Genomic DNA, 22,803 nt, shown 5'->3' with positions numbered 1-22,803 from the left:
TATCGTGAATATTCATTTGAATAATTCACATATGAAATCTTAGGTCCTGTCATTTTTGTCTGTTTGGTGTTTTCTGCAACCTTTTGCCTACTTAATCAAACGGTTAAATAATTGATTCCTGGTGTTAAAGTGGTGTGACCTAACTAAGTGGATTTACCTCTACTTTTATATAGTTACTGATGAATGTTAAGCGTAAGGTTTTACATAAAAAAACAAGATATAGGGGATGAGCTGATCAAACAATACAATCCTTTTTTTTTATTGTCAGTCTTACCAAAAAAGCTTATTTATTTATGTGTTTCTTTTTTTAAATCTACCTTATGTTAGTCCTCCAAAAAGACGGCCATTTGCAAATAAAAAAAGTTCACTATTGTACTAAAAACTACATTTAACTCAAAATAAAAGTATATTTCCTACATTTTATACTGAAAAAATGTAAATTGTTTTCCTTTAAAACTATAAACCCATTTAAACCTGGTTGACCTGCTGGATCATAAAACCTCAGAAAAACATTGACAAAACTCTGTTTGTTGGGTTGTATCTGCTTCATAGTGAGACATAATCCGGTTTGGATGAAACGCCTGAGGCCTAATCCAAATTGTTGATGACAGCCCAGATGTGACGTCAGAGCACTGATCCTGAACCAGTGCGTGGCAGCAGACTGGGCCGGACCAGCAGGAAGAAGAAAACATCTGGACCTGAAGGGAATAATGTCGGATTACACGAGGCTCCTGAAGTGTCTCTCTTCCTGCTGTGCATTTACAGAAAAATAACTGGAGTTTCTCGAAGCTCCACCGGGGATTTACGAGTGTGGGAAGCGTGGAGGCAGGAGTTGACACGCAAATCTTCACCATGGATCAATCCGTCGCAATTCAAGAAACTTTGGAAAGGAAAGAAAACTGCATTATAGTATCCTTTGCAAAGTTCCCGTGCTATTTTATGGATTTTAAACACTTCAAATGAAGGATTTCCTGCTTCAAGTTGAATTGAAAGAATATCAGAGCTCTGGGAGAGGCTTGTCAGATTAGGGCGCTGCCACTCGGTTGACATCTATTTATAGTTACCCACAACCTCACTGTGATTTCAATCCGGGCTGTGCATTCACACTGTACGATTTTATAGTGTGTGTGGGTGGTGTGGGTTTAGTCGGGTGTGACTTCCCAGGGGTTTGTGCCAATGTATGTAGTGAGACCTTTCAGCCACAAGATGGCACTTTGCTGCTTTTCATAATGCAAAGGTAGTGGTGAAGCAATAGGGGTAGTAATTCACTTTCAGTAAACCTAAAAAATAATTATTAAAAATGACTCATTACAAGTAAAATGTAATGGATTCATACATTTGATGAAGTCCTTGTATTATCATGAATATTATCAAAAATTAAAAGTACTTTTATGCAGCAGAAAATGCTATATTCCGCTTTTTGATTATTATTAATAAGCACAAACATGTAAGCAGCAATGTAATGCTGCATCTGGTGGAGGGGAAGCTAACCTTAACCATTTTCTTTAGAAGTCAAACTTGACACATCTTTTACAAGTTGTTGATGTAATATGTAAATGATCATTTGCAAAGTAACTACAGCCATCAGATACAAAGTGGGGTTAAAAAGTACAATATTTCTCTGTGAAAATTAAGGAATAAGTATGAAATGGAAATACTCAATTAAAAGCACCACTTACTGTAAGAAAACACATTTAAAATGTTTGCCATTGTACAGAAAGAAATGAGTGAAAACCAGAAGTAGGTCATATTTTCAGATGAAATATGAAGGCCACTGAAGGAACACAAGAACATGTTTCCACATTATCCTTAACTAAACTGTAAACATGCTGTCCAATGCGATGTCTTCTTTGATAACGTTACAGAGAGCAGACTGCTGGGATTGGTGGAGTCTACAAAAGAGCATGCGTAAGTCTTAAAAAGGCTCCTGTATATTATTCAAAGCCATGTCATTTTGTAAGTAGAGGGAGTGACTGTATCATGCAATCAACAACACAAACTGACACTACAATGACCAGTGAGTTGCATCAGCCTCTATAACAAACTGATATATGAAAAGGGAAGCATTTATTGCCAAGTCGCAAGCCTGTACTGTAGTGGTTTTAATTGTATTTTAATAAAGGTGTCTTTTTATCTTGTCCACCCCTGCATGTGCATCCCACTGCCATTAAATTCCTGTTGTCATATTTTGTAGAATCTTTATTTATACCCATCGAAGGATGGCTATTACTGCTGATGACGTGTCGCTGGAGGACATCATACCCATCTCCCTCGACTTTGCTGTTGTGGAGGGTGAGCTGCTTGTCTATGTTTTACCTTATTGCAGATAATAATGCGTTCTCTAAATAACTATGGGTTCTAGTGATACAATTACAGTCGTTTCTCAGAAGTGCCCTCGCACACATTTCTCACCCTTCACTCTTTTTTTAGTTTCTTCACCAGAGGAACTTGCGGTCGTGGGTGAGTCCATTTTTGCTTAATCATAATGTGCTAAATTACTGATCCACAGAAGGAAACTGAACATGGTATTTACTCCTTTGTTCTTCATCGGATTTCTAGGTGCTGATACTAGAGTGAGAGTAAGCCACCAGGAAGAGGAATTAGAGCTCCGACTTCCTTTTGGGTCCCACTCCCGGCTCTTCCTGAGTGAGGTCAACAGGGCGTGGAGTGGTAGGTCAGCCCTCAGAGATGTGGGATATTTTCACAGGATGTCCTGCTGTAATTGCTTCAAAGCCTTTGAAAATGTCCATGAAGTTCTTGGAAATGTAAAAAGAAAAATGCCCATGTAAATTAATGGTTTGAATCTGTTAAAATAGTACATTTACGTGAACCCTCCCCTTTTTGCATACATTTGGGTTTGGTAGTTCATATTTTAAGATTTTATTTTCGAAACAATGTAGGAGGCATCCATGAGTGAAGAAGTACAAATAATCTGCTCTAACCATCTGTTTAGAGGAAACCTGCTCAGCCAGTCTTCATCTGCCCTGTGTTGACATTGTGTTATATAAAACCTATATTTAAAAAGTGGCATTAGTTTATTGGAAAAAACATTTAAAAGCGGTACACAGAAATATGTCTGAGACGGATGATAACTATGTTGAACTTGTGCCAATTTTAGAAGCACTAACAGGTTTGGTTACTTCATCTGTCAGTTACTTTATGTTGGACATGACACATGGCTGACAAAAAGACAAAGATGCTGACAAAGAGAGAAGAGGTGGAGTCTGGATGGTGTGTGTAGCATTTATTGGCAATGGCAAACAAATTAGAACAGTTTAAACATGGAATTGGTTAGGTGGTTAACAGACAGTCTGTTTTGTTAGGGGAGTGTCACTTTTGCCACTGGCTCACTATTTTTCACAGTGGAAACTACACATGAGAAGACTGATTTGCTATTTGTGTTTTGTGGTGACCACACTGTGTTAATCTGGTGAGGCAGACCAGGGATGGAAATATGAAATGACCTGACACCTGTTGTTCTTAAAAAGAAGAGTGTGGTAAAGGTACGCAGACAAAAGCGTCCTGTAACTTGGATTTAAATGTAAAGCACTAGAATACAAATTGGGGAAATGGTCTCACAACCTCAAAGTAAGACCCAGATGTAAGAGCAAGACATATAAATGCTTTAAGTTGAGTAAATGAATAAACACTCTTGTTTAAACCATTCATTCTTCTGTTGCTGTTGCTATACCTTCTCTACTTTAGCCTGAAAACAAAGCAGGAGTTCAGATACGGTTCTTGTTGTATTGTTCGCTCACAAAGTTTCTCTATGTCTGTCTTTCTTTAGATGTTTGCAAGTCGACCACACAGGCACCCAGGTTTGAGTGGATCAGCAAGTACCACAAAAACACCAGAGGCCAGGGAGTTGTCAAACAGGCCCCCTCTCCCCTCGGCTCAACACTCACTCAACTCAACGAGCACAAGAAAACAGGTTTGTCATCTTGTTTTTATTTGCAGAATTTCATTTCCTATCAAACTTCAATTATTTGGAATAGGCCTAACAGTGCAGTGGATGACAGGAGATAGTTATGTGTATTACTTAAGTGCTTGCTCTTTTTTGGCATAGATAGCCTCACACAGATAAAAGTCTATATCAAAGGGTTGCAAGATAAAACCCGGCGGTTTTGCAAGTCCCACTTCCCTTAAATGCAGTTGGCCCAACCTATGTATGAGCTGTAACACATTTACTCATAGAGCCGTGGAGAAAGACGCTAGTCACACATTAAGTTAGATCTGTTTTAGCAGAAAATTCAGTTATTATGACTCCATTCAATTTAGCTATGATGATAGTGAGCCAGCATGTAAAACAGCATAGCCGGGACAAAACTAAATGCAGTGCACTTATTATGAATGTTTAATAATTAGTTCCTGAAAAGTAAGTTATTAAGTTTCTGGATTATACAATAGGCCTACCTACATCGACAAATCAAAAATACAACATAATGATTTGAGTTATAAGTTAAAAAAAAAAAAAAGCTCTCAGTTTATACAGGAGGTTCTAAGGTTTTGAAGTTGAAATGTGGCACAGACTATACCAAACTGTAAAAAGGGAAGGGAGATTTTTTCCAGAATTTAGACAGCAAAGCGTGCATTGTTTTTACAATTACAACATTATAAGTACCTTCTAACCATAAAGATATTAAATAATTTACACAAAAAAGGCAGCCTCATGTAAAACATCTGCAACAATATTCCAAATAAGGACACCTTTATTGTTGTGAAAGGTCTCATTTGTATGTGGAAAGTCCATTTCACACAATTTACATGCAATATGTATTTGCATGCTAGATTAGACCAATGCAGTTTATAAAGTGCATGATTATGATGCATATATAATAATGGAACAAAAAAAAATCTAATGTTTATAATATGCAAATCTTATCATCAAGCTAGTCCTAAAAGGCTGTAAATGTAACCATTTATGTGTCTACTTGAAGTGCATGAGTTTTACTTCCTGATGTGATGAAGCATTTCCCGGTCGCATTTTCTGCATAGTAGATTATTGTTTGTTCTGCCCATGGTCCAGCCTCCTGTCTCTCTGCAGCAGGGGAAGCTAAACTCCTCCTACAACGTTAGCATGGGCAGGTCTGACACAAAGTGGACATTGCTCTTCTGCACAGAATGCGTGGGAGCGGTGCATGGAGATGTCTAGGATAATGAAAGACTCTGGTATGAAAACTATTATTTACACTGTTGTTCGAGGTGCTGAAACGAAACGCCATCGGACTACTCTGAAGCATTCAGTCTTTGCTGATTAGCAAGCTTCCCAGCAAATGCTAACGAGTAGCATCGATGGTAGTTCGTTCTAAATAAGCTAATTTTAGCCATATTAGCTTAATAGCCAAGCGAAATATTGGTTAGTTTTTACCAGTTTCTAGTATCTGTTAACTCGATATGAAGCTACCGGGAATGTTAGCCAGTGAAGGTGGTTATTACATTCATAATTTAAGAGCTAATGCGGATAAATGGTCATGGTGTTGCTATGTGAAAATGACACACCTGTTGTGCTTGGTGGTGCAATAACGTGTTTTAGTGACACGGAATTGTGTCATTAAGTGAGTCGTTGTTTGGGTCTTGGTGCTTGTGCAGTGTGCTTTTTTATTTAGTTTGGTGATAGACTTTCTCTTGTGGCTCATCCTCTAAGCTAACTTTAGCCAGCTCAAATCAGTTGTCTGTAAACTTTATTCCTACTGCCCTTTCAGTGAGAAGCAGGTTTTTTAAATTACTGTCTGCTCACACGTTAGAAAAGTCTCTCTGTCATTCAGCTGCATATTATCCTAGCGTATAATTTACATGATCAGGGGTGGAAGAAGTACTCAGATCGTGTACTTATGTAAAGGTAGAAATTCCAAAGTGTATGAATACTCTGTTAGAACAAGTCCTTAATTAAAAAATGTAACTCAAGTTCAAAAGTATTAGCATCAACATTTACCAACAAAGTACCAAAAGTCAAAGTACTCATTATGCAGATTTCAGAATAATATGTATTATATGTTTTGATTATGATTATTGATGTATTAATGTGTTGTTCAAGTTGGTAAAGGAGCAGCTAGTTTTACTCACGTTGTATGCTGCAGGGTAGCTTGTTGGGGTCTCATTTGCAAGAGGAAAGTATTCAAAGGTACTTCATAAATGTAGTGGAGTAAAAATACAATATGTACCTTTGAATTGTAGAGGAGTGGAAATACAAAGTAGCATAAACTGGAAATACGTAAGTAAAGTACCTTAAAGTGTTACTCAAGTACAGTACTTGAGTACATTTACTTTGATCAAAGATGAATGAGATGAGAAAAAATACAAAAAAGGTTAATCATCAGTGAAATTACCTATAGTTTTAAATCATGAGGGGAAGTCATGCAAAGTTGAACTTTGTGCACATGCAGTAAAGCTATGACTGTTTTAATACTGAGAAGCCTGAGGCCTGATACAACTTGACATTTATGCTGACTTGTGATCAACCGCAGATAGAGAGACATAGGCGTGTGAAATTGCAGTTGGTCAGACTTCATGCAACTTGCAGCTTGGTGGTTGAAAGTTTAGTAAAGCTCATTAGCTGTTAAAGAACACTAAAGCATGAGCAGGAATGTAAAATATGCCTTAAAGGTCCCATGTCATGGCCATTTCTACTGATCATAATTCCATTGTTGAGGTCTACTCAAATAGATTTATATTGTGCAATTTTCCAAACTCACATTGGTTTCTCATACAGCATCTCTGTATAGTATGTGTATTCACTCTCTGTCCTAAACGGCTTGTTGGAGCTCCTGCCCCCCCTCCCTGTGAGCCCAGTGTGCTCTGATTGGTCGGGACGTTGCAAGGCTCGCTGCTCAGCGAGCTGGCTTACTGGTGTGGTTTCCGGGCCGGCGATACAGCAGGACAGCGCAAAACTCATCCTGAGCACACACAAACACTCACAGCCGAAGTAAAAACAATAAGTGTGGCTTGATATTGAGTAAGAAAAAGGTTTATAAACGCTGTGAGAATGGGTCTGCGGAGAGCATCCATCACAAGCAAACTCGTCTATTACCAACCATGGAGATCTATGCAAGTCAATGGGACTCCCTGTTAGTTGAACATTTACGCTAAAGGTCCCCACCCCTCCTAGTGTGTGAGGAGCTCCGCGGATTGGTCCATTTTGGTTCCGGGAACCGCATGACGTCATGCATACGGAGATGTTCACCATCTGGATGAAGTATTCCTATGCACAGTCCCTCAAGTATTTCACAGTTTGCTGCTCGTTTTGTAAATTGTTGTATATTTATTTTAGCAATAGTACTGTTGATATCCATGTCTAGTCACTTAAAGTCAGTGTATTTGAGCCGCAGGGTTCTTAAGTTAAATGTTGCTCACAAACTGGAAAGAGAGTCAAGTTGGCTTTCAGTTTTCCAAATACAGTCATGTTATAAAAAGATTACCAAAGTAAAAGCCTGTTGTGTATCTCGTATTCTGGTCAGGTGCACTCTTAATGTGGCACGTTATAACTTCGTAGAGTTTAATTTCCTGCTCAGAAACCAGGGCTTCCCTTTCAGAGCAGCCAGCTGTGTTCCCTGCCAAGCTGCAGGAGACAGGGGCCATGCTGTCTCATACCTCACACCCGTCCATTAAATCAGCTACTTGGGATGCATTAACTGTAACCAACTGCAAAAGGCAGCTACAGTCGATTGACCGCGACAACTTAAACCTGACTTTGCCCTTTTATGGCCGACTTATGTGTTGGATGTTTTTATTCTGAGTGATTATTAGCTAGTGTTCTCCCTATCAGTTGAAAAATGTGTTTGCTCAGGGTTGAGTTCTTCTTTCTTATTAGAGTGATTCGTCCCAGGCTGTCAATACCTGGGGCTGAGTTTAAGATAATGTTGATGGGAAGGACTCCCTGCAGCTGGCACGACGCTTTGACAGTCTTAACTCGCAACCGGCAAAGAATATTGCAGTTTGGGATCAACGTGCAGGAAGTTCTGATGGACGTTGTGCGGAAAAGCTGTGCTACAATGCTGACCTTTTATCTTCATGATCTGATAAACATTTGAAACGAATGACAACATGAATTTTCCTTTTCGCTCCTTCTCTTCCCGAACAGAGAAACCATCAGACCAAAAGGGATCTTTAGAAAGGGACAAAGGGTCTTCTAACAGTGGCACGCAGAAGACCAGAGCATATTCCAGCCAAGAGAGGTAAGGCCTTTTTATTTATTCACATGTGAGAGCGCTCAAGACAACATTTCTTTACACAACTATGTTTTTTGACATTATGGTTGAAAGACTCGTATTATTATCCCCTCCATATGTACCTTTGTTCGCTACCACTGACTTTCTCTATACATCGATGGCCATTTCCCTGCTGGGATAGTCTTTAAAGCCTCTTTCAAAACGACTTTTCATTAACGCTCCCCAGAGTCCTGTCAGTGCTTGTATTTTTTTACATTTAATACAAGTACTTATAGAAACCCTTAATTTAAGGGGATCTCAGGCTGTGGCAGGCCTATACATGTTTATTTGCACAGTGCAGATAAACATGGAAGATACTTGTTTCCAATGTTTAAATTATATATCTTTTGATATATATTATTGGTATGACTTTGTTTTGATTCAGTGATAATGAGTATGTTGGATTTAGTTCTTGCATTTTTTGAATTTGTTGAACATGAGTGTGTCTCTTTGCCTTGAATTTAAGATCTGTCCCAACATGTTTTGCCTATTTTTGTATGTTTAAGGCCCCGGCTCCACGAGGACAAATACGGCAAAACGCATCGGAGTAACGCAAATGCAACCGCAAAAAACCTTCCGTCCCCACGCAATATACACCGGATTGTGTCAAGCTCCACGAGACGGCTCCGTTTACATCCAAACGCTGGAAAAGCTGCAGTACATATGCCGAACCTGTACGTGGCGCTGTAACTTCCTCCACAAAAGCAGCAACTTCCTCCACAAAAGCAGCGAAGAAGAATGGTTGTCATGGCTGCACTTCTGTGTATTCTCCGCGGTGGGGGCCGACAGAACCGGGCAGAGTTTTTCGCCGGTCAGCGTGTGTTAAAGTTTAAATCTTCCGGACAAAATTATAAAAGTGCCGGTCAAAGGTCTTCATTGTTATTTATTGAGCTTTAAAACAAATGAATAATGACGATATAATGATATATAATCATCAAATACACAGAGCCTGTCTCTTTTTCCTCTCTTCTCACAGCGTCAGTGTCTGTCTCATGCAGCAGCTGATCCTGTAATGAGTGACCCGACAGTAAAAATGAACATATTTATAACTAGTTTAGTTTGAGAGGTAATTAAAATAGCTAAGGGTGATGATCTGACTTGAAGTGTGTGTTTTGCTCCCGCTGCATCACAGCGGCAGGAGCTGCGTGTCTCCGTCCTGTCAGATTAGACTTCACTCGCGTTTATGTCCATATTGAGATAAAGATAAATAAACTGAATTCAAGGAGGAGCTCCTGTAGATGTTGCACAAACAACTGTAGCATGGTCAGTAGCGACTGGAGCACGATAGCAACCCTGCGGGGGAGAGGCGGGGCTATGAAAACGAATGACCGTATAGGCGACTCCACGGCCCCGTTGGACCCCCCAGAGCGCTCCGTTCCCAGATCTATCCACCTTTGGACCCGTTGTCGTTTGCGGGGTCTGTTTCTACGTTTCCCTTACGGCGTCGTCGAGCTTAGAGGGCTATACGCATGACAAATATGCGGATTCAACCCGTTTTCGTCCTCGTGGAGCCGGGGCCTGAAAGTAGTGGGGAAACCTACCAGTTCTGCTTGGCAGGCGTTTTTTGGTTTCTTTGAAGGTACTTCAAAAAGTACTTCATCTTAATTCAGTGTGAAGTGCCTCCATGTGTCCCATGTGTCCTGTTTTTTGGACTGAGCGGGCCCCAGATCTCACATCCATATAAAGATCTTGGTACATTTCCATAATCCAAAATGTTTGCCCAGATTCTAATAGAGAGGTTATGTTTTAAAACTTGTTTATTGTCTTTACATAATCCATGTTTACCTGTATAGCTGTCTTTCTTGGTACATGACCTCCTGCTGTAGATCCGTGAATTGGGGACAAACTCAAAACCTTGCTCCATATCACAACTGGAGCTCAAACACTTCACCATGTGCCTCTATAATATTACTCTTTAAAAGCTTAAAAGTTAACTTTTGAAGATTAAAGCCTTAAACTTATACTATGTTGTTAGTAAGTGAAGTATGAGTGCGTAAAAAAGCAGAATTATGTTGATTTGATCACTTACCCCAACCAGTTTTACCACACACACTGCGTACTTGCCTGGCAGCAGCTGAAGATGAGTATTTAATTTATTTAAAGTTGTCAAAGTGCAAATTTGCTAACTTCAGTACCTGGAAACTATTGCTGACACTTTTAAGATTAATGCTTTTATATGCTTATGTAAGATGGATTTTAGTTGCAGCTTTTCCCTGGAAGATTACAGGGTTGGGTCACATCACATTTCTTCCTCACCCCTCAGCTTCATTCCACATTGGCAACATGGAAATAGAGCTTTACTTCATAGATTGAGTTCTTTTTATCACTGTGAGGCTCTACTGTACATTAGGCTGGTAGTCTGGAGCAGAGTGAAATGCTTTCTGCTTTGTCATGATTTTATTTCCAGCTTTTTAGGGAAGCTATTGCTTGATGCAGTAAGGTTCGCATGTAACTGTTCGCATTAGGGTACGTGAGATGACAGCAGCCTGATAATATTCCCCTGTTTCTATCTTGGTCTGTCTCAGCTCCGCGCCTCACTGCTCTCTCTTCTCTCTCTTCTCTCCTGGTGTTCAGTCAGGGCCTCTCCAGTCGGGAGGACCGGGATGACCTGGTGCGCTCCTCCAGCCACACCACGTCCAACAAAGCACAGATACTCGCCATGCCGCAGTTCGGCCTGCGCGACAACCTCATCAAGTGTGAGCTGATGAAGAATGAGGACATTTACACTTACCTACAGAACTTCAGGTAATTTAACAACTTGTTTTGAATGTGTTGCATAAACACACATGTGTTTGGTTCAGGCATGTGGGTGGAAAACGATGTGGTCTTTGTTCTTCTTACTTATTATAGAAATGAATATACTGTAGAAGCCTTGACAATTATATTAAGGGTTGTTTTTGTGTCTATCAAGTGTAAAAAAATAACAATTTCAATGTCGATGTTTACAGTAGCTATGGTGTTGTTACTGCCTCCTGCTGGTAAAACAGTGCCTAATGTTTACTTGCACACAAGAATTTAGCAAAGAATAAACAACAATATATATTTAATTGGAATGAAACAAGCAATCTTAGATCTTAGAGACGTTTTAAACTCTGTTATAACTCAATAGGGGGATACTGTATAAATGCTATTTAATGTAAAAGGTAAGAGCTGGGAATATCAAGGAGCCTTTTGTGTGGCGTTGGCAGCATGTCGGCTCAGTGGATGATGCCCAGAAGTTTCCATGTTTGGTTCCAACATTGCTTTCTGGGTGTAATTTGCATGCAGAGTACAAGTTTCCCCTGGCTGTTTTGATTCCCTCCCACACACCAGACATGAAGCTCATGATAATTGTGGTCTCTAAATAGTTTGTATGTGTGAAACTGAATGTGCTTGTGTTAGACAAGTGAGTGTGTTGCAACATATCTAAGGTGCTTGTAGTGCTCCTGTCCCTGCATGACCCTTAAAGCAATACACAGAAGAAATGACGCATTATGTGCTGTTTGTCTTATTATCCTGAAAGGTTTTTTAATCGGAAAAAGCAAAGTTTCTGATTTGACATTGTACTGAATCACGTGCATTGCCTGTTTTCACCTTATATTGCAGTACATACTGAAAATGCAAATATGTACGTCATGAAAACAGCACTCCCTAGACTATGATATAAAACATCTTCAGCATCTTTCAAGTTAGCTAAGGGAGGTGCCATTAGAGCAGAAAGGGTTTTACTGTGCCATGGTAGTCAGCACAAAATAAAGAGCTCTGTGCTGCTCTTGCGCAGCAGTATGAGCAGCAGCTGCCTGAACGTCAGAGAAGAGGGCTATTGAATGCAAGAAAGCTGATCTTTAATGTAGAGAATACATCTCAATGGGGAGGTAAATGAAAAGGTCACAATTTAGGTGCTTTTCCACAAGTCCCTTATGTTTAAGTGAGGCTGCTCAGAGGTCTATTGTTGTTCTATACTGTTGCCTTGCAGTGTAGACAGCTCCTCTGTTAAGCTGTTTATTAGTGCAAGTGTCTAGGTATACACGTCTGAAATCAAAAGTGTTTATAACAGCTACATACAAAAGGGCTGTGAAAAGTAGTCCTACATATGAGGATAGCAACACACCTATTCATACAGTTTCTCCTGGAAGACAATCATAGTGTTGCATTTGGTCGTACACAGGAAAAGGCATAGATAGTTCTGGCAACATTTAAAAAGAAAACAAGAGATCTTCAAACCCTAGTTCCTTGTAGAAGTTGGTCTGAATGTTCTTTCATCATTCGTTTGAGAAAGTTACAGATATGGTTGCATCCAGCCATCAGACGGGGTTTTCGAAGCTATTCACTTATCCAACCAAAAGTTCTGACTGAGTAAACTTTGCTGAAAAAGGTAGGCTCATTTATCCTTCATAAAGTATAATGAGCGAGTGAGCAATGCAGTAAAGCACCAAGGGGTCTAAACTGAGATTGAGGTAATTGTTTCTCTATTTAAATCTCCCCTGATATGAACCGTAAAAATAAAGAACAGACGGGCTTTGCTAGAATCCGTAACCATCTGGAGATTCAACTCAAAATAGTGTGCAATCAAACTGTGGCTTTGTATTCCTCTCCTTTACTTGTTAGACGCTTTTATCCAAAGCGACTTACATACTCAATACTGTGGGCAACAATGACATGCTGACTGCAGTGGGGTTTGAACCTGTGACCCCCTGATCCGAAACACCAACGCACTATTCCACTGCGCCACACGTCTCCCTTTGTGCTTACTTCTCACTCCTTCCCATTCTGTTTCAGTTTTTTTCTCGGCACATACAATGTGAACGGACAGACACCGAAGGAAAGCCTCTTCCCTTGGCTGAACTGCACTTCAGACCCTCCTGACATGTACTGCGTGGGGTAAGTCACATCCACCCTGCGGGACAATAGCCTTTCAATTCTCCCCTTAATCCCATTACACAGACAGATACCCATACTGCTCACACCTCTGAATGTACCATTGAACTGGTTTTAAGTTGGAGAACGTGCCCACCCACAGCTCGGTGTTTAATCCTGCCTACGTTTCAGTTTGCTACTTTGATGTGAAACAGTTTTAAGAGTAACAAAAACGTTGTCCTTCTTGATAGTTTTCAGGAGCTTGACCTCAGCAAAGAGGCTTTCTTCTTCAACGACACCCCCAAAGAGCTGGAGTGGACGAAGGCCGTGTCCGAGGCCTTGCATCCAGATGCCAAGTATGCCTTAGTAAGAAAAACCTTTTTTTAATTCATTTTTATCCTTCCTGAAATATTTGTATAGTTATTTCTATTGATACTCAATGTCACTGAGGGATTGCTCAACTGGGTAAAACTAGTTTAAACGTGTGCACTGAACAACAATGCCGGTATTTACTTGCAATACCAACAAAAACAATAGTGTATACATGGCTACTCGGTCAAAAACGGTGTGCTCACCCCAGCCCCAATCACTGCCGCCTGGTGAGCTCACTTGTATCACCTGTTGAACCAATAGTCCATCCAGTGTTCAAAAAGCAACATCAACATATACGTATTGTTATGGTATAAGAGTTATTAACCACAAGTTTTTAGACTGGGACTGTATATATTTGCTCCAAAGCTTGTTAGACCTTTCTTAAAAGGGGCGCTGGTAACATATTTTTTCTTTGATTGTGTTTAAGTGTTACAATGAACTGGCAGATGGCTCATGCAACGTCTGCCTGTGGCTTTAGTAACTGCTTAAATTAACAGTGTACCATTTAGATTATGCAGAATGTTAGACGGGAACTTAGTAAAGCCTTTTAATTTCTTCTCTTTCCTTTTATTAGCTTCCATCTACTTCCCCTTTCTCAGAATGCTGAATCTAGATTTTAGCTTCCTCCTTTCTTGGCCATTACAGGATGTCTTTAAGTCACGTAGGGGGTCTATAGACAACGTTTCTTCATTCACTCTCAATGCTCTAAATGAAGGATGCATGGCTGATCTGTAACTGACACGGTGTAGTTCAGGAAGCCAAACAAAATGGCTTTTTACCTTCAAGTTTGAATTATGATTGGTCTAGGTTTGACAGGGAGGGAGGCTTACCAAACTATTTTTGCTTCCCCCTATGCACAGCTGCTTCGATTCTCAGAAGTGCCGTTTGGTTCTGTTTTCTGGAGATAAGATTAAGATGCTAATTTATGCAGCAAAAAACTGTATTCCAGCACTTAAGCACTGCCTGCGCATTAAGGGAAATTACCCAGCAAAGTCTGCATTTCAATGTGTATATGTTCCCTTTCCTGTTTAAAATTGACATTTTTGCTTCTACTCATCTTCTCCAGGTGAAGTTGGTGCGTCTGGTCGGTATCATGCTGATCTTCTATGTGAAGAATGAGCATGCGGCGTTCATCTCTGATGTGGAGGCTGAGACAGTAGGCACAGGCATCATGGGGAGGATGGTAAGGACTGCATTTGAAGGGCTTATTCTTTAAGGTCCCCCATGTTGTGTATATTATAATATTTACATTCTGATCTGGGAGTTGTTGAGCAGCTATGATCCGAGAGAGTCCATGCTTCAGGTGTCCCTCATCTCCATCTCTTTCCCCTGTTGCTGCTGATTGAATCACTTTTTTCTTGCTTCATCAGAGATTTCATAAAAAGCTTTTTATTCTTGGAGACTTTCAAACCAAGTTTTAGTAACATCCCTGGTTTTGTCTTCATGAAAAGGTCGTCCATTGCCATTGCCATATAAATGCATTAGTTATAACCAGTGTTTCCACCAGACCAGGGCTGAGAGGGCGTCCACCCCGAGAGCGGGAGGTGTGACGTCACGTTGTGTCACGTGACTTGAATTTTGAATTGAGCCGTCCCTTTATAGATACTATCTCTTTACGTATTAGTGATGGGAATTCCGGCTCTTTTTAGTGAGCCGGATCATTTGGCTCGGCTCACTAAGAAGAGCCGGCTCTTTCAGCTCCTAAACGGCTCTTCATGTTACCACAGTTTACCACGGAGCCTCAGTTTTGCCGCTGCGAGGCTCCGGCGCTCGCAGTTCACCCGCGTGCTCCACTAGCACCCCCCGTCAAGGCTCGCCGGCAGTATACTTTCCGCCACAGAAACACGCTTTGCTGGTGGCGAAAAGAATCACACCAGACTCCTTTGCCCCTCCAACAGAGGGATGTCCTTGTCCTTTTTCCTTTTCGTCATTTCAAGCGATAAAAACTCTTGATCTTCTCTCAAATTATTTTATTTTTTGGACGCCCTCGGCTCGAGTTCAGGGCGTTCCGAGCTGAATAAGGGCGTCAAATGACGGCAAGACGCCCCCCTGGCGGAAACGCTGGTAGTGTGGCAATCCTATCCACAGTAGCTTCACACATTAACACCAGGTTATTAAAGCAAATGGGCGAAGCAGAGAACAAACATTGGGATAATACAATGACTGTGTTGTTTTTCTGCTGTAATGACAAACATTCAAATCTTGTCTGCTTCCTCCTTTTACCTGTTTGCATACACTTTAACTCCTCCTGCAGAATAGATATATTTTTGTTTTATGTGCGGCCATGCTTAGCAGTCCCTGCAGAGCAGAGCTGGCTGGTAACCAGTGAAGCCTTTGCTTTGAACCACAAACCATCTAAAGCATGCCAAGTGTGTGCTTGATTTGGAATATAGAAAACATAACTTCATAGAATCTAAAACATTGTGTTTGCCTAAATCAGTTCGCAGGATTTAGATTATGTTGCTCACTTTATTCTGACTAAATGTCTCATTGATCTGCAGGGAAATAAGGGTGCTGTGTCCATCCGTTTTCGCTTCCACAACTCTGATATCTGCGTGGTCAACTCTCACTTGGCTGCCCACATCGAAGAATACGAGAGACGTAATCAAGACTACAAGGACATCTGCAGTCGTCTCCAGTTTCGCCAGCTCGACCCCAATCAACCCCCACTCACTATCATGAAGCACGAGTATGAAACCAATGAACTATTACAGACTTACAGTGTCGTCATATGCATTAAATGTGATCATAAAAATGCTTTTGCTTTAAGTCCACATATGTTTGTATACAAGTGTATTTTTGTTGTAGTTGAATGAGATCTTACACATTTATATCCAACTGTGACAATTTTGTTATACATATTTAACTTTTTGTAATGCCTGTCTCTCTGTTCCTCAGTGTGATTTTATGGATTGGGGACCTCAACTACAGAATCACTGAACTTGACGTCTCCAATGTGAAAGCGCTAATCAGCAACAAGGACTTTGAAACGCTGCACAATTATGATCAGGTAACGTAAAGGAGGGTCTCTTTATTCATGTTTATCAGCAGTGTGTGATACTTACCGGCTCCCTATACTTCTCAGCTCAAGAGACAGATCGATGAGGAGGCCGTGTTTGTTGGTTTTGTGGAGGGAGACATTGATTTCCAGCCCACTTATAAATATGACACCGGCTCTGACTTGTGGGATACAAGGTAAAGTGATATGAAGGTCTGACTGTAAATGGCAGAATGCATATACATAACATTTATCACAGATACGGTTATGTTCATACATCTCTCCATTTGTAAGTTCCAATGTCTGTTTTTCTCTTTGTTAAAACCACTTTTATTCGAGTATTCACACAAAGATTGGCACTAGAGGATCTCCCAGTGCCGTTATGATAGAAATATGGGGTTCAGAAAGGAAAGCTGATATTGTAATGTAATGTAAATACAATACAAACGGGAAATAGCCTCTATATGTGTGCCCTGAAGCAATGTTTTACATGTTTCACCTGTTAAACATATTAAAGGAGTTTCTCACTTTTTAAATCTTAAAAAATCAACAACATTAAAGGTGGGGTAGGTAAGTTTGAGAAACCGGCTCGAGATACAGTTTTTGTTATATTCCATGGAATGCTCTTAACATCCCGATAGCAATGAATATCTTAAGTGCTTTGACAAAAAATCCATAAAAAGAATTCATCTGTGGAAGCCGTAGCGCTGTAAAAAGCACGACCAATCATCTGAGCCGGCCCGGCTAAAATAACTGGATGGCCTACCTGCCTGTCAGCCTTCCATCTGTGCACAAACTTATCTCGTGCCCTCATTGGTCATGTGCGCGTTCGTGTGTGTTGGAGGAGGGGCTCTGTAAGGAAGTGGCAGATTTTCTCCGGTTGTGTATTTTCAAATTCTAGCGATCTCGAGCCGGTTTCTCAAACTTACCTACCCTACCTTTAATGGGCACAGGCAGGAATAACAAATGTTTTTGGCACCCTGTTTTTAGGCTCTTAAGATTATCAGTAGCTGTGCCTCATAGCTCATTCAGGAGTATAGTTGTCTGGTACCTTTACTGTTTGTATGTGCAAATAAACTTTAGAAAGTATGTAATGTTCACCATATTGAGATACTTTAGTTTAGCTAATGCATAACGTTATAAACATGCTTGAGAATTAACACATTTTGTTTCTTCTGCATTTAGTGAAAAATGCCGCGTGCCAGCATGGTGTGACCGTATCCTGTACAGAGGGAAGAACATCGTGCAAAAGCATTATCAGAGTCACATGGCTCTGAAGACCAGTGACCATAAACCAGTCAGCTCCCTGCTCCAGATCGGGGTTAGTGATTCAGCCTTCTACGTTTTTTCATCTTCAATTTCTTTCATTTTGTTTCCGTTGTGAGATAGATGCGGAATCCAGATTAAATCAATAAATCAATAAAAAATGCATTTCGATACAAATGTTGTCGCTTAATAGGCTTTAATTTTTTTGCAAATGTCATATAGGGTATTTTTTTGTATGACTTAAAGGTCATAAAACAGATATTTATGCTGCACTGTTACTCTGCCTCTTACATGTCTGTTTTTGTACTGCTCCCACAGATTAAGAGAGTCAATCCTGATGACTATAAGAGGACCTTTGAAGAGATTGTACGCAATATAGACAAAATGGAGAATGAGTGTATTCCATCTGTAACCTTATCCAAGCGTGAGGTAAACATTTCCCATCAATTCCAGTTTGATTACAGTGCCTCTCTGATAAGCCCTGCACAATTCATTTGACTCCTCAAGTGAACGACCACTAATGAATGTGTGTATTGATTAAGGGCTGTTATCCTAATGGATACAGTTACATTACATAGAGTAGACTTTTTCTCTCCTGCCTCATGAACCCTTTCCTCTCCTCTCAGTTTCACTTTACGGATCTGAAATACATGCAGCACCAGGCCGAAACTTTGAGCCTCTTCAATGACGGGCAGGTCCCGTGTCAGTTTGAGTTTATCCAGAAACCCAATGAGTCCACATACTGCAAGGCCTGGCTCACGGCCAACCCCTCCAAAGGCTTCATCGCCAACGGTGAGTAGCACATAAGTACAGAGTTTCATCCCAGTCACATTTATTTTTCTGATCTACCGTCTTTCAGTTTCCTGCCTTAAGGTTTGAGAAATGGTGACGTACTTTATGAGCTGTGAGGCCAGATCTCTTTGGTTTTGACTTACAATGGCAGGTTTTTGTCTTGCGAGATAAGTAATCACTAAATCAGGCATTTGGTGAAAAAAGTTTTAAATGCATGTTTTTTCTCTGGATAAATGAAGCTATATATTCCTTGCTTCTCATCTCTCTGAGTGTTGCTGTGCTGTGCTGGGCACATAAAAAAGGCGCTGGGTAAATACAGAGCTCATGAACTATGAAGTACAACTCAATTATCCTGGAATCAGGAGATCGGTATGGTGGCTTTAGAGCAGGGGGGTCAAACTCAATTTCATCCCTGGCCACATCAGCATTATGGTTGCACTCAAAGGGCCGGTTGTAATTTTAATGATATATAAATATACATATGTAAATATATAATATATATTAAATAATGTATTATATTACATTGTTGGCCCTGCATTGGATTATTATCAGTTCTGGTAATATCTTCCTAAATAACTACGTCTGAAAGCAAAAGTCTAGGGCAAATAATTGAAAGTAAATATTCAACAATTACACCAATTGTATTGTATATTATATTCTTTGCAAGCTGTTGCGGGCCACATAAAATTAGGTCGCGGGCTGGATTTGGCCCCCTGCTTTAGAGGATGTGGGTGAAACTCAAAAATAATTTACTAAGATAAAGATTCTACGTGACAATTAACTTAAGTCTTTGTTATTTCATAGAATCTTATAAATGAAACCATTTGTAAAATGGCAAGAAATAAATTACTTTGGGCCAGAAGATTTCCCGTTTATTTTCCCCTTTGCATAAATGTGCATCTCTCTCGACCTCCAGGTGGGACGGTGGACATTGACTTTGAGGCTTTTGTAAACCGTTCAACCGCGCCTGAACTTAACTCTGGCCAGGAGCAGATCGAAGACATCCTGGTGCTCCACTTGGAGCGTGGAAAGGACTACTTCATTTCTATCTCAGGAAACTACCTGCCCAGCTGCTACGGTTCCTCCATCCATTCATTGTGTCAGCTAAAAGAGCCAATCCAGGACATGCCACAAGAGACTCTTCGAGAAATGGTTAGTGCTCCCATGTCCAGAGCAGCCACGGTGTGCTTGAACTACCTCTTGTCCATTCTGAGTTGTCTTAGGCTACAGCATAGTAGTTTAAATGTATTAGGAGTGCATGTTTGATTTTAAACATTGTTGAATCCATTTTGACTGAACTGCTTATCTTTGATCTGTTTGTTTTTAACATCAGGCGGAGAAGTCTGGAGATGAGAATGCTGAAAACACAGAAAAGCCTCTAGACATTCCTAAAGAACTGTGGATGATGGTGGATCACTTGTTCCGCAGTGCACTCAAACAGGTGAGAAAACAAAACAAAATGTTCTCCTTTTAATCAAAACAATGAACACTATAGTCCGATTTGGTTCTTTTGGAGAATTTTTTTTGTATGCAGGGTTATATCCTTAAATTTAATTATGTTATTATTATTATTATTATACAAAAAAGTTTTAAAGATTTTCGATGAGTCCACAAAAAATGTACAAAACAAATTGGAAGAAAAACTTATCCGTAGATCTTTGAGTGGTCTTCATGTGGTTAATATAATTAATCTCTATTTCTACTAATTTAAACATACCATTGTCCTTTTGAACCATTTTAATTAAGTCTATTGCAGCTCCACTACACCTCAAACAAAGTGAGCAATTTTCTTAATATTATTAAAACTATTTGAATGTTTCTGTCCTCTATTTGCAGGAAGACATATTTCAGCAACCTGGGCTCCGGAGTGAATTTGCAGTGATAAGGGATTGCCTTGATACTGGCATACCAGATTCTCTTCGTATCCTTCAACACTGTTTCAATCATTACTATCAATCGAAAACAGCCTTGTGTATGTTTATTATATTTGAACAGTGTAGCACAAAAGGGACATGGGTACTTCTGTCTAATTAAAGCACTTGCAAAAGTATTTCTTACTGGGTTTTTTTTCTTATTCATGGTGAGGCTGGACTTTTTAAATGAATTACATACTTTTTTTGCAGCTACAAATTTAAAAAAATGCAGACTCTGCGCTAGTATTTTGTCCTTGACTCTGTATTGTCGCACAGCGGGCAGTAACCACTCGGTAGCAGAGGCCTTGCTTCTCTTCCTAGATGCCCTCCCGCAGCCTGTGGTTCCTTTCTCCTTTTACCAGCAGTGCCTAGAAAGCTGCTCCAATGCCAGTCAGTGTGAGAAAGTGAGTAAGACCTCATGTGGTTAATCTCTGATCACTATTTATCAATTACTATATGTTAAATTATGCAAGTAAATCATTATCCTTTTTAAAAGATGTTTACTTTTTCTGTCTTCAGATCATTTCCATGCTACCTCAGTGCCATAAAAATGTGTTCAACTATTTAGCTGCCTTTCTCCGTGAGCTGTTGAAGAATTCTGCTAGCAATCGATTAGATGTCAACATCTTGGGTAAGAAAAGGAAGCGGGTCGCATTTCAGTCTCTTTCACTTGTGCGTGTGTTATTTTTGAGCTGATGCCTTTTGCTTTAGTCAGCATGTTGAAAAAGTGAAGAGAAACTGACAAATACGAAAGTGAAATGAATATAAATCCTGTTTTTAAAGGGGACCTATCATGCAAAATGCACTTTTATACATAAATATGTGTCCCTGGTGTGTCGGGGAACTCACGCAGCGTCAGAAAATAAAACCCTCTCTCTTTTCCTCCGTACCCAAATCTCTAAAAACGGGGGTACAACGGAGCTGATCCAGATTTGCGTCCGATATGACGTAATATCGGAAATGTGGACCCACGGCACTATCAGAAAGTTGCTATCAGAAACAATGCCCGACTGTTTTGGACGTAATATGGTCGGTGTTTACATTAGCATCGCTAACACTCAGAGCTAACCTGTACTGGAGAGCGTGTGTGAAGAAGCAGGAAATAAAAAGGAACTGACCTTGTGGTATAACCGGCAAGAGAGAAAGCCTTTGCGCTCCATACTGTTTCAGAAATAATCCTTGATAATCCATGATATGGCGTTTCATCACCGCAGTATTTAGTTTAGACAGTAGCTGCCGGGTCCCGCATGAGCTCAGCCCCCTCCTCTTTTTTTTTCTTATTTTTTTTAAAGCTTTATACCCAAAATCTGCACTTTTGAAACAGGAAGTGAAATAGAGGGATATGAGGCATGGCTAGAATGGGTGATCTGTTTGGTGTTTTGAGCAAAACACTTCATAGACATGTTTTTTATATTTTTTTTATATATCTGAGACCTATGCTATTGCCTAAAAATAGCATGATAGGTGCACTTTAATATTATGTTTTGATTATGACTCAAGGACTGTTTGCACTAAATATGTTTTAATACTTAATAGTAAAACAATTAGTTTCTGTTAAATAGAATGTCCGTTCACCTAACCTACCCAAAATAATGGTTGATTATGAAATAAACTATAGAACAAAATGAAATGTTGCAACGTACATATGACATTTTTATTTATTTATCTAATTAATAATGTATTAAATCGTCTTTCTTCATATCTCTCCACAAAAAAAGAGAGTCACTGCTAATCAAGATATTATATTCTGGGATGCAATATGAATAATTGTTTTTCTTTCTGCATAGCCACCATTTTTGCCTCCTTGCTCCTGAAGTCGCCTACGAAGCAGGATTTTGCAGAAAAGAGGAAGACTCAGGAGTTCTTCCAGCACTTCCTGGCCTAAGGCTCCTCCTAGATGGAGGACTTCTCCTTCTTGCCCTTCACGCTGAAGCTGAACACTACAAATTGTACAGTCCCGTATTGAAATAACAATGGAATAATTTCTTATATTCTTAGATGGCTCTTTGTATAGATATATAGTATAATTATTGTAAGCGACGGGTCTTATATAAGCTTGTTTCACAGATGGCAATGTTTGTGATATGTTGAGGCACAAAGTAAAATGTATATCATGGCAAATCTGTAGAGACCTAACATTTTTTTATTTGTATTTTTTATTTAAAAAAGAATGCATATTTTAATGTTTCTGATTTCAACAGCATATTGTTTTATATATAAAAATGTTGAAAACAATATCTGTGTCTCTTTTTCAGCAATAGAGAACACTAAAATAATAGGTTTAGTTATTTCATAAGGTGTGTTTGTCTGAGGATACACTTCTCTAAATGTAGCCAATAGAATCAAATTTGCCAAATAAAAAGTGAAAAGTCACATACAAAAATATGCTTTATTTAAACATTAGTAATGCTATTTAATTTCC

General features: G+C 39.8%; 1 protein-coding gene across 1 annotated transcript; it reads left to right on the top strand.

Moving 5' to 3' along the window:
- Nucleotides 1-5,035: 5,035 nt before the first annotated feature.
- inpp5b (inositol polyphosphate-5-phosphatase B) lies at nucleotides 5,036-22,616 on the top strand. Its single transcript, XM_034153429.1, has 18 exons — nucleotides 5,036-5,169; nucleotides 8,078-8,171; nucleotides 10,779-10,949; nucleotides 12,963-13,064; nucleotides 13,292-13,406; nucleotides 14,479-14,595; nucleotides 15,914-16,101; nucleotides 16,311-16,422; nucleotides 16,498-16,607; nucleotides 17,596-17,731; nucleotides 17,995-18,105; nucleotides 18,303-18,468; nucleotides 19,385-19,620; nucleotides 19,802-19,909; nucleotides 20,305-20,389; nucleotides 20,658-20,785; nucleotides 20,901-21,012; nucleotides 22,169-22,616. Exons 1-18 carry the CDS (start codon nucleotides 5,139-5,141, stop codon nucleotides 22,264-22,266), a joined length of 2,220 nt encoding a protein of 739 aa, XP_034009320.1. The 5' UTR covers nucleotides 5,036-5,138; the 3' UTR covers nucleotides 22,267-22,616.
- The last annotated feature ends 187 nt before the right edge of the window (nucleotides 22,617-22,803 follow it).

This window comes from Trematomus bernacchii, unplaced genomic scaffold (genome assembly GCF_902827165.1).
Source record: "Trematomus bernacchii unplaced genomic scaffold, fTreBer1.1, whole genome shotgun sequence".
Lineage (NCBI taxonomy): Eukaryota > Metazoa > Chordata > Actinopteri > Perciformes > Nototheniidae > Trematomus > Trematomus bernacchii.
Note: the sequence above shows the minus strand (reverse complement) of the source record. Positions and strands in the feature narration are given on the sequence as shown.

Bases quoted from the DNA above. Each gene is read 5' to 3' on its own strand.
- inpp5b (XM_034153429.1), top strand. From the start codon at position 5,139: ATGGAGATGTCTAGGATAATGAAAGACTCTG. The intron at 10,950-12,962 runs GTAATTTAACAA...ATTCTGTTTCAG, and splicing joins ACTTACCTACAGAACTTCAG to TTTTTTTCTCGGCACATACA. The intron at 19,621-19,801 runs GTTAGTGCTCCC...TTTTAACATCAG, and splicing joins AAGAGACTCTTCGAGAAATG to GCGGAGAAGTCTGGAGATGA.